Below are 12091 nucleotides of genomic sequence, written 5' to 3' on the forward strand. Positions count from 1 at the left end.
AAAAACTTTACCGATTGTAGTCTGGGGTTGCATTCCTCAACCTATCGCTAAATAGAACTTTGCAAGAGTGGAACAACTTCTGCATGTGCAGTTGTACTTTCCTTCCTCTCCTCCCCAATCTGCAATCTGTTCTAAGGTTTCCCCTGGCTCTCTGGAGCATTTTTGGGGATGGCATGGGTCATGTGCTGTGGGAGGAAGGGCAAAGTCCCCTTGTACAAGTTGAAATTGTTCCACACAGATATTTATTGAGTTGAATACAGCCTCTCATCTTTAATATAAGTGTAGCAGGACCCTGAAAATAAGAGTGGCTCACTGCAAGATTATTTATTATTAATTCAATTTTTATCCTACACTTTCTCCCGAAGAAGCCCAGATGGCAACATATGGAGATTATTATAGCTTGGGGGCCTTAAATCTAGAGCACAGAGAATCACAGAAAGACAAATTGTGCTAATACCAGAACTCGCCGTTATCCTTGTCTTCATACAGAGATTTCTTGTATTGCTTCGGGACTCGAGCCCATTCCATGGAACTACAAAAGAGGACAAGGCCATATGAAATTAAAAATTAGGTTCCTAATTTGCCCAAACGAGTGACATGGGTGTGACCAAGCAGGGCCTGACAAGCTGGAATCCCTTTGGAAAGGTTCATTGTAAATACACCAGCAGAAGAGCAGTGAACACATTTCGGTTTATGAAACACAGAATCATAGAACCAAAGAGTTGGAAGGGACCCTGAGGTTCATTTAGTCCAACCCCCTGCAATGCAGAAATATTCAGCTGTCCCATACAGGGATCGAACCTGCAGCCTTGGCGTTATCAGCACATTCTAACCAACTGAGCTCTCCACACCCACATACGAGCATAATAGAAATCAAGAGCACGTAGACAAATAAGGGTTACATGGAAAACAAAATAGAATATGAATATGCAGCTTAACTTTTAAACATTGCTCTAAACAATAAACAGCTAAAGAATAAACAGCTTAACCATTGCTAAGTCCTACATCGGCTCACCTAAACCCCACAAGCCCTCTAGTTAAAGCTTACTCCATTTCCCCAGCTGTCTTAACTACAGGGTGACTCAGTTTAAGAGAAAATGTTACTACAGTCGTGCTTTAAAATTCCAAGAAGCAGGCTCCTGTGGTCTAAAACACATCTTACTAAAGAACAGTTCACAATCTTTCAGTTTGCGATTGAATCAGTTCATTTTTTTATTTTGATTTTTTAAAAAGAAAACTTCACAAGAACTTGCCATCCTTTTAAGGCATTTTTCTCCTAATATACACATTTTTTGTGTATTCAATTCTCCCTAATGCAATGCATCCTTTTTGCTATTTTCACCAAGATGTGCCTTTTTATGCACACGTTTTCCTAACAGGCACATTTTTTTTTTTTTTGGCACATTGCTTGATTGGAGAACTGTAGCGCAAAATTTAGAGAAGTGCAAATTGCAAAAAGATCGTTGTGTTTTGGTTCACACGTTGCTTCAAAAAGTGTGACTGGCAAAAGCCAACAAGCTGTATGTAAATTATAAATGTCTGGATCTGTATTACTGAAGCCTAATCTTCTATAGCAATAAACCATTTTGGACCTTAAGCTGCCTCCGTGTGGTGACTGAAACTGGGGTCAACTTCCACTGCATGGGTGTGTCACCCAGCGCTGTCTTTAGCATATGCACCGCCGGGGTGCAATGATCTGCCCAGCGCCCCCAAATTTAGTATAGCCCCCAAATTAACACCACCACACTTAAACTTCTAAGTATTGTTTAGGCACCTACTTAGAAGAAACATCAGTTGTGTCAAAGGTGCTGCTGACCCCACTGCCACATAGCAGCTCAATACAATACGTAACATAGTAATTTGATGTAAGAGTTAATTTCGCGTGCACGGCACTGTTGAGAATGACAAACGCCGTCGTTGAGTCTGACAGGCACCGCCATTGTGAATGACAAGCGCCGGCGCCAGCGTGGCACGTCTTTGGTAAATGAGCCCACAAAGTCGGAAGTCCTTTGGTAGGTATACATTTTGGTAATACTTAGGTACAGTGGTACTTTGGGTTACATACGCTTCAGGTTACATACACTTCAGGTTACAGACTCCCCTAACCCAGAAATAGTACCTCGGGTTAAGAACTTTGCTTCAGGATGAGAACAGAAATCGCGCAGCGGCGGGAGGCCCCATTAGCTAAAGTGGTACCTCAGGTTAAGAACAGTTTCAGGTTAAGAACAGACCTCCGGAACAAATTAAGTACGTAACCAGAGGTACCACTGTATATATGTACAGTATTTTGTTTTTCTAGCTTGATCAAAATTATTATTTCATAACAGGAGATAGTTAAGAGCTTAGGTAGCTTCAGCAGCGGGTGCCTGGCGCCCCCCAGAATTCAGCACCTGGGTGTCTTGAACCCCTTGCACCCCCGGGTAAAGACGGCCCTGGTCTCACCTCAGATCCCCAACATGCTTCTCTCTGCCACTCCATTTTCCCTCACAAACAGGTAAGTCAGGTTAAGACCTTAATAGCAGAGTGAAGATTTGAACTCTGGTCTCCCAGGTCCAAGCAAATTAGATTGACAGACTTGCATTGGTTTGCTATGTGTCATGCATTTGCTGTTCTTTTTGAATGTGTGATTCTATTTTGGATTAAAACTTGGCACAGATCACTTTGAATGTTCTGAGTGCACCGAAGCTGCTTGATGGCAGGTTGCTAAAATACAGTAAACAAATCTGAATCTGATGCACTGATAAAATGCTACAAAAAAAGAGAGAAGCTTGATAGAAATGCTCAATCACATGAAGACTGCAATATGTACATTACCATATGTATGATATTGTGATTGCTTTGGGGCAGCATTTTATCAATGTGCATATGTGAATCAGTACTGGGGGCAGGGAAAATCTAATGGGGGAGGGGGGAATAAATTCATTAGCTTGTCTCCCACCCCTGGTTCCGCTATGCATGAACGGATTGATAAAACACTGCCCAAAAAACAGTCATGTAGCTGAAAGCTGCAGTGTATGAACAGAGCTCAATATAAAATTCAGAAATTAAAAAAAGAAAGAGAGAGTGATGGATGAGTACATATGCATCACTTCTACTTTGGAAAGAAGACCAGAAATACAAATTCCAAGGAGAAATTCGGATGGGGTGAATTTCAGAAGCATCACTCGTTTCTTTCAATGCTTAGTTCTTCCCCCAAAGCTTAACATTCAGCCACAAATGGGCACTGAACAAATTGCCAGGAGTAAGAAGCTACACACTTCATTCTTAGGTCCTGATCATGCACCTTTGTTGTTCTGGTGCTTAGAATGCCATACAATGAAGAGAATGAAACAGTTTCTGTTGGTTTCAATAGTCCTGGATGGCACTTTGGCATTTTGCTGCGAAAGTCAAAGCAGCACACACCACGTGCACACACACTCAGGTGCAAGTGCACTCTCTCTCTCTCTCTCTCTCTCTCTCTCTCTCTCTCTCTCACACACACACACACACACACACACACACACACACACACTGCCCCTAAGTCAAGGTGCACAGTAGCCAAGACCTGCCAAATCATTTTGGTGCCTGAGGCAGAAACTCCTACAAGCACCTCTCTCCCTCTGCGAGAATAAAAGTGCAACAAAAATAAATAACTCAAAATGTACTGACTTTTCAGGATACCCGAAACCAGCTGCCTGAGGTGACCATCTGACTATGCCTAATTGGTACGGCTGACCCTGGATGTACTTTAATAAAGAAATAATTCTTTGCATCTTTAGCTGCTGATATTACCTCTCAGCAATACCACCACACAGACATTGCAATAGCTATCCAGCTGTGTTAATTCTCAAGCTGCAGTTTTATAATTAAGTGATAATTGTGTTGCATGCATAGCATTAACCAAGCAGAACTCAAGAATTGCATTGATCCATGCAGTTTAAGCCTGCTCCACCCAAATTTCAACTGTCTTGAGATTAGAATTAAACTTTGCAAAACCTGGGAAATTATTATAATATACCAGGGGTCTGCAACCCGCGGCTCCAGAGCCGCATGTGGCTCTTTTACACCTTTGCCACAGCTCCGGGGTGGATACTAGCGAGGGGAGGAGGCGCATTGTGCGCCCTGACACTCCCCACTGTGGCGGGCGCTGTACTGCCTGTGACGTTGCATGGGGGTGGTGCGTGCGTTAGTCATGCACCGTCCCGACATCACCTTCCCGCCCGCCCGACCGCTACATTGTAAGGGGCATGTACACTGGTCACTGCATTGAAAGGGGGCATGTACGCTGGTCACTGTTTTGAAGGGGAGTGAAGAACACACACACACACAAAAAGGTAACTTGTTAATTTAACGTTTATTTCTATGAGGAGGAGTAATTCTGAGGGGTCAAACAAAGAAATAATAAAAAAGTGACAAAAAAGTTATTTTTATAATGACGAGTTTTGCGGCTCCCAGTTTTTTTTCCTTCGGAAATGGGTCCAAGTGGCTCTTTTTGTCTTAAAGGTTGCAGACCCCTGTAATATACTATACTATACTAACTATACTATACTATACTATACTATACTATACTATACTATACTATACTATACTTCTTAGCTCAGCTTCAGTCACACCAGCATGTAGATACTAAAGAACACTTTTCAGGAAAGATTATTTTAGAAGCCCAGAGGAAAAGAAGATGGCTATATAAAATCGTAAAGCAACTAGTATACTGTTGCACATATACTGCTCTTGTTTTTCAGTTTTCATTTGGAAATTCAACAAAGAGAAAAAAATGAAAATAAAGGATTATGAATACTGTACAGGAGCATATTTTCCAGATTTTTAGCTCTGTGGTAGTGGGTGAGGGCAAAATCATGGGGCACCACCCAACCACTGGTAATTTCTTTTAAGTCTTATTGATCTCAACCATTTCATGCTTGAATCATTCGTAGTGGAATCAATGAGACATAAAAGTGCTTAATTTTGATAGACTGCACCTAGGGTAATTCTAGGGAATTATTCTTAGGTATGAGGAGAGAGGAAAAGGGAAATAGCATACCCAAAACGAGAGCCGGTTGGGAAGGGCCATGGCTCAGTTGAACAGCGATTGATTTTGCATACAGAAGGTTACAAGTTCCCTGGCATCTCCAGGTAGATCTGAGAGAGAACCCTGTCTGAAATTTTTGAGAGCTTTGGCTAGGGTAGGCAATACTGAGAGAGATAGTCGGGTGGTTTAATTCAGGATAAAGCAGCTTCTTATGTTCCTATGACCAGAACATAAACTGCAGAAGATGAACTTTGGAGGTGTTGACTAGGGCCAATGGGGATCCCCCAAAATGGAAAGTGAATTTGGCAGCGGGGAGCTGACATTTTTGAAATGGTTTTGGGCAGTAGAGGCACAATAATATTACTTTGATGGCAGCCAGCAGAGGCAGCTTTTCTCCCCCTCCCTTGTTCATCTTAAAAAGTAATAGCTTGGCCACTGCCTGTGGTGGTAGCAACAGCAGCAATGAAGTCCTTTTTGATGGCAAGGTGGAGTACAACTCAGGTAAGATCCAGCAACCATCTTGCTCTGCTGCTACTGCCTACCTCACATGGATGTCACCATTTTAGCCTCAGCAGCATCAGAAGCCAAGGAAGGAAGCTGCAGCAGAGCAGAAGAGTCGCTGGGGAGCTGCCTCAGTCTGTCCTGCCTGTTCCTCCGAGATTTGTCTGGGTCACAATCTGGGCAATCAGCAAAGAAAGAGGGTGCACAGTTTGGATGCGCTTTAAGGTGAATGGGGAGGGGTTGGTGAGCAAAAGCAGCAAGGGCAGCAGCCCCTAATGAAATAAAACATTTGAAACCATACCGATCGCTCCATGCTCCAATCCACTCCTTATGGCCATAAGGATTCCAAAGTCTAATTAAACGTTCCTTCATACCCATATAGGGAACCTATTAAGAAGAAAGAAAAAGTCAACAGTGGCATCTTGTACATTGGGGGTGTTTTGTGGGGGAAAGAGACGTGTAAAAGCTTCTTCTATCGTATTTTGGGAGGCTCACTTTAGTTCCTAACTTTGTCTGCATCTAAGGAACAAAGGATGTAAACGGCCACACAGTGAAGTTGCTTAAATCCCATTGCCTTCAGTAATAAGCCTTACTATGCACAAGATGGTAGGCAATGCAGCTTGGTTTTTTTAATTATGTGGAAAATGCATTATTTTTGCAATACACAAAACAAAAACTGCCTAGTAAAACATGGGAGCAAAATAAAAATAAGTCCTGGAGCACTTATTAAGCACTAAATAAGTCCTGTACACTGTTGTAGCATGATTGAAACTACCTTATTCACACTTATGGAAACAGTATGTGAAATGAAACACAACTATCCTTAGAAATCTGCACTTCTCTGAATTTTGTGATGCAGTACTTCAACTAAATGTTTGTATATTGGGAGAAATGTGCATACAAAAATGTGTATATTAAGAGAATTTATTGGTGAAAACAGCTAATAATAATAATAATAATAATAATAATAATAATAATAATAATAATAATAATAATAATAATAATTTATTATTTATACCCCGCCCATCTGGCTGGGCTTCCTAATAATATGTGTATATTAGGTAAAATGCGACCAAAATAATGGTAAATTTTGTTTGTTTGTTTTAAATTGCAAACTGATGCAGAAATCAGGAGAAATGACACTAAGATTAAAGATAAACTGAGATAAACTAAAATTGACAGATTCATTCATCTTTAACTGCAAGTTACCTGCTTGTTAACATGGAGCATAAAGCTATTAATGACTACTTGCCATGATGGCTATGTTCTGCCTCAAGAGGCAATAGGCCTCTGAATGCCAGTTACTAGGACTCAAATGTGTGGCAAGTGCTGTTGCACTCTGGTGCTGCTTGCAGTCTTCCCATAGGCATCTGGCTGGCCACTGTGAGAACACACTGCTGGACCAGATGGGCCATTGGCCTGAATCAGAAGGCTCTTCTTAGGTTCTGATGATGCCCTGGATGGGAGCACTACTTTAATACACATGGAACAGGAGTCAGCGAGTTTGGTCAGGTTCACAAAAGCATTTACAGTGGTACCTCTGGTTACATCCGCTTCATGTTACGTTCTTTCAGGTTTCCGCGGCGACCCAGAAGTACCGGAAAGAGTTACTTCCGGGTTTCGCCGCTCACGCATGCGCAGACGCGCAAAATGACACCACACGCGTGCGCAGAAGCAGCGAATCGCAACCTGTGCATGCGCAGATGCACCGCTGTGGGTTGCGCTTTTTTCATGTTGCGAACGGGCCTCTGGAACGGATCCTGTTTGCAACCAGAGGTACCACTGTATTAGCTTTGGGTATGAGCATTCAGCTTCCTAATCAGGTTTCTTCAGGCCACAAATAAAGCCAATTATAGCCTACAGACACGAGCAGGAAATTAAGATCTTCACATAGCCCACATAGGAGGAAGGAAGCAGCATCAATATGTAGAAACTATATTGTAGCTTCTTTTAGGAGATGCTGCTTTCTGTGCTCCCAGTTGTAAATAAATTCAAAACACGAGAAGCTTCCATAAATCTTAGAAGGTTCTCACCTTGAAATGTAATCACTGAGGTCTGGATTCTGTTCTCAGCTAGATATTAACAAGTATCTCTGCCTCTAACAGCCAACTAAATAATGTCTGTTCAGTCTTGATGTGCCTTTTCCTACTGAGACTTTACTCTTTTCCCATACATTTCATTTTCAAGTTGCCACAAAATCTTACAGCTGGTTTAAGTCACTGAACTCTCATCTATTTCCCCCCCCATAAAATGATGCAGTGCCAATGTTGTCTTATAGGGGAGAAACAGGCTAAAATTTCAGACCATTCAATTATTGGGAGCAAGAATCATGAAATCAATTCTTCTTCTTTTTCCTTAGGGCCAAATCAGACATGCAGCCTGACTGCTCTCCCCACCCCGCTCCCTGGTTTTCTGATGATATTGCATGGAGAATGTTCAGGATACAAAGACAGTCTGCAGCCATTTATGAAGTCCTGCTGGCTCTCGCTGCAGGTTTGAATGGGCTACAGGATGTTTTCATGCATAGTCCAGTTCATGCAGTTCATGCAAAACTTGTGCAACCCCTGGACACAAAATAGATCACATGGGGGGAAATGCAACCATTTGTGCAAGTCCTTAGGTAATTTTGCCTTGGATATTTTGTTGGCAAGACTCTAACCAACAGACTCTCAAATGCACAATTATCTAAGGAAGTTGAGGAAGGGGCAAGACAAGGAGGCAGGGTCTCAAGGGCTAAGTGGGAAGCTTTCAAATGCTGCATTTAGCCTGGGGACTGGAGATTTCCCATCCCTGGGTTAGAGTAAGCTAAGAGCATCATGAGGTGTGTTTTATATATATCTCTGTTGAGAAAAATCATGGGCATATTATTTGAACCAGTTTGGCTCCTAGTGTATAGTTAATGGTTAATGCATTATCACCAAAGTTTATAGTTTAACTAAAGTCATTATAATTATAAGGGTTTTTACATTAAAAAGAGAATAGGCTAAATTGTAACACTATGAATGCAATTATCTCTTTTATTTAACACTCTGCATGCCACTGGTGTGATTCATGCTCCTTCCAAACAGTAGTCTATGTTTGGGGTCTCCAGTGTGGTGCCTGTGGACATCATGGCTTCTTCATATCACCCCCCACAGTGCCTATCAAAGCCCCCTCACCCTCTCAATTCTTTTGTAGAAAGGTTTTTGGCTTTTTTGAGGGTTGGGAGAGCCATGTGTTAGTTGTACATTGCCTTCTTTTTCACTCGTGTTTTAGTAGAATTTCTGGGGTGGAGTGTCTTGCCTGTTTTGTTTGGAAGGGAATCTAAGCATTACCCAGTTTTCTCCTGTGAAATGGTGATTTTGTGGTGGCCCCGGGCCTGAAATAGTTGGGAACCCCTGTTCTATGGAGCATTTACACCACCTGATTCCCAGTTCTTTCTCAAATGGGTGTGAGCATTATGGCACCTATTAACTACATATCATTCATAAGCAATTGTAGGCAGCGTATGTGTTTGTGTGGTGATGTGAGGAGTACTAAAGTTGCAAGGGAATGTCCTATGCCATCACTTGGTCCCCTTGGGCAGCTGACAGGGCCCAAGCAAAGCCCATAGCCACTGTGCCCTTTGGACAACCAGGTCCAAGAGCTTTCAGTTTAATGGTCTTGAAGTTTTCCCCTGTAGGGCATTAAAGGTAAAGGGACCCCTGACCATTAGGTCCAGTCGTGGCCAACTCTGGGGTTGTGGTGCTCATCTCGCTTTATTGGCCGAGGGAGCCGGCGTACAGCTTCCGGGTCATGTGGTCAGCATGACCAAGCCACTTCTGGTGAACCAGAGCAGCACACGGAATTGTCGTTTACCTTCCCACCGGAGCGGTTCCTATTTATCTACTTGCACTTTGAGGTGCTTTCGAACTGCTAGGTTGGCAGGAGCTGGGACAGAGCAACGGGAGCTCACCCTGTCGCAGAGATTGACCCAGCCACCACCCCCTCCCCCCAGTTAAGCCCACAAGTGTAGGAAGGGGCCTGGCACAGATCATTTAGTCGAGGGCCCTGCAAAGAGAGGTATCTGTATAATAATGCAGATGCTTAACAACGCACAAAGGTCTCTTGTTCAAAATAATGATCTCCAGTTTAGCTCTGCATAGGTATTCCATCACACAGCCCTTCTCTCTTTTGCAGAATGTTGTAGTTCCCGGAAGAACTACACACCATGTTAGTGAGCATTCTTAATGCTGCAGAAAGAAGGCAAGCCAGAGGATTAGTCAAGGTCATTGTCCGCTTTGGCCATTTCTTTTGTCCTTGTTGATATGAGCATCGTAAGTGATGATTCTGGGGGATGAGCACTGCACTCACCTTGAAGGCAGACCCACTTACTGCAGTAAATCCTTTGCTTTCTTTTGCCATTGCTGGATTATTACTTTCTGCCAAATTGATCTCCTTCCCCAGAAGATGATATTAAAATTTGGGGCAAGGGAAGGGTGTATGCTCGGGAAAGATAAACCTCGCAGGTGAAGAAAATGACTTCTTCATCCAGCTGTGAACTCTTGACCCTGCACTTTAGCATATTCTGAGAAATGTCTCTTTCACAGGGCACTTTCCCACAGCAAGTGTTTTGTGGACTTGAGGTTGCTCATGCCTTTAAGTTTTGTACAAAATGCCACATTACACTTTCCGTATTAAAACACTGCCCCGTATTTCCTTCCTTATTTAACCTGGATTTTCTATTTCCTTTTTAAAAATTGTGTGTTTTTTAAACATATTGGATTATCTGCAGAAATGGTAAACTGTGTTTAATGCTATCGGGTGGTCTCTTGCATCAATACTTTATACCTCAGAATTAAATTAACTCCATGGATTCAACCCACAGAAGTGTCCGTTCATTTAATTTGTTTCGGCCTCTTAAAACTTGCCTGAGGCCTTTTTCTGGTAAGTGGGTTATCTTCTGCCACATCACTGGCTGAACCAATGAGTGTTAATTATGGGCTCAGTGTTTCATCATTCTTGATAGTTCCCTTAAAAACGACTAACTGGCTGTGTCACCTTGCTAACTTTATCATTTCTTTACTTCTACATAAAGCCACCGGGTTTCAGACATTTCAGGAAGGCAGGAATGAAATTATGTGATCTCAGTGACGCATGGAGGTCTAGATTAGATCAACGGAATGTTACCTTCTGGTCCTAAAAGCAATGAATTATGAACATGGGGATGGAGAACAGCGGGCGAGCTGCCAATTAGGAGAGAGGGCTGTGGGAAGAAGACAATTAAGAAGGACAGAAATAAATGTTTCCTCTCTCACCTCTGCAGTCTCCACAACAGTGTAGGCATGACCTTGAACAATTCCATTCTTCTCGTTTACGTTATTTTTCTGAATGGAGAAAGGACAGCTATAACCTCTCTAAAAGCATTAGCAAACATATTTTCATTTGATCCAATGGATGTGGTTTGTTTGATGAGGGGAGAACCAGGGCCAGGGCCAGCCAAATACATTTTGCTACCTGATGGCAAAGGACACGATGGTGCCCCTCACCCATTCCCATGTACAAAAGTTGACTGGGGTGACGGTGGACTTTTCTTTTATTTCTTTCAACACTATGTCCTCCTCTGCACTTGAGGGCATCAGGCTAGTTTAGTGGGGTACAAGGCAGGCTGTGTGGTACATATAGCTCTGTCCTCCAATCAAAGGAAGCATTCAGGGGGCGCTCAGGAGGAACAGTAATGTTCCAAACCACAGCCCTCCCAACATCTGCCACCTGAAGCATTTGCCTCACTCAGCCAAATGGTAGGACCGCCCCGATGGAATCTCCTTTAACGGAAGGAGCTCAGTCACAACTGTTTTAGAGATGCTGCTGCTACACAACAGCCTGCACAACTTGTGACTGACATATACTCAGCTAAATGCAGACCAATGGTCTTTTGTTGCCAGATGCTTGACAGCCTCCCGGCTTTGTTGTCAAAGGCAGCAAAAACAAGAGGTGTAATGAGTTCTTATTTTGCAGGGTCCAAGCATGGGCAGGGGTTAATGGGCATACTTTACTGGGGCCAAAGGGGTCCTGCATATCCAGGGGGGAAATGTGGCTGGATTGTAGCTCACACTTGAGGATGCCTATTTCTCTGTATCTCTGTATCTTAATGGTGCGTCAAGATCCCAAACAACTCAGGCCCCAAATGCCTGAAAGAACACCTGCTTCCTTACAGACCCCCTTGGGTGCTCAGATCGGCATAAAGGGACCCTCTTGCTTGTTCAACCTCCCTCAGAAGCTGGCAGGTTGGGGTGGCCCAGGAAAGGGCATTCTCTGTGGCACTCCTAGGTTGTGGAACTGCTGGGCACTTTCATTATATAGCCTTCGGCAAATGCTGAAGACACACCTCTTTTGACACTTGAGAGATGTTTATTTTCAGCACCTACCTTATTTCTTCAATTTAAAGTTGTTCTAAGCTGTTTTTCGTACAGTGGTACCTTAGGTTAAGTACTTAATTCGTTCCGGAGGTCCGTACTTAACCTGAAACTGTTCTTAACCTGAAGCACCACTTTAGCTAATGGGGCCTCCTGCTGCCGCCGTGCTGCCGGAGCACGATTTCTGTTTCCTGAAGCACCATTTCTG

The 12091-nt window shown here is 43.1% G+C and overlaps 1 protein-coding gene across 3 annotated transcripts in view; it reads right to left on the bottom strand.

The window, feature by feature from the left end:
• CAPN13 (calpain 13) overlaps positions 1–12091 on the bottom strand; it is an 84286-nt gene that overhangs the window by 39732 nt on the left and 32463 nt on the right. For all 3 annotated transcript variants that reach the window (XR_014524292.1, XM_083496081.1, XM_083496082.1), the window contains 3 exons: positions 10786–10854; positions 5811–5896; positions 458–532 (listed from right to left, as the gene is read on the bottom strand). Coding sequence is in view for 2 of the 3 variants with exons in the window: in XM_083496081.1 (XP_083352207.1) it covers positions 458–532; positions 5811–5896; positions 10786–10854 (230 nt within the window). In the remaining variant the exon portion in view is untranslated. The remainder of the gene's footprint in view (positions 1–457; positions 533–5810; positions 5897–10785; positions 10855–12091) is intronic.

This window comes from Podarcis liolepis (genome assembly GCF_965112155.1).
Source record: "Podarcis liolepis genome assembly, chromosome: 3".
Lineage (NCBI taxonomy): Eukaryota > Metazoa > Chordata > Lepidosauria > Squamata > Lacertidae > Podarcis > Podarcis liolepis.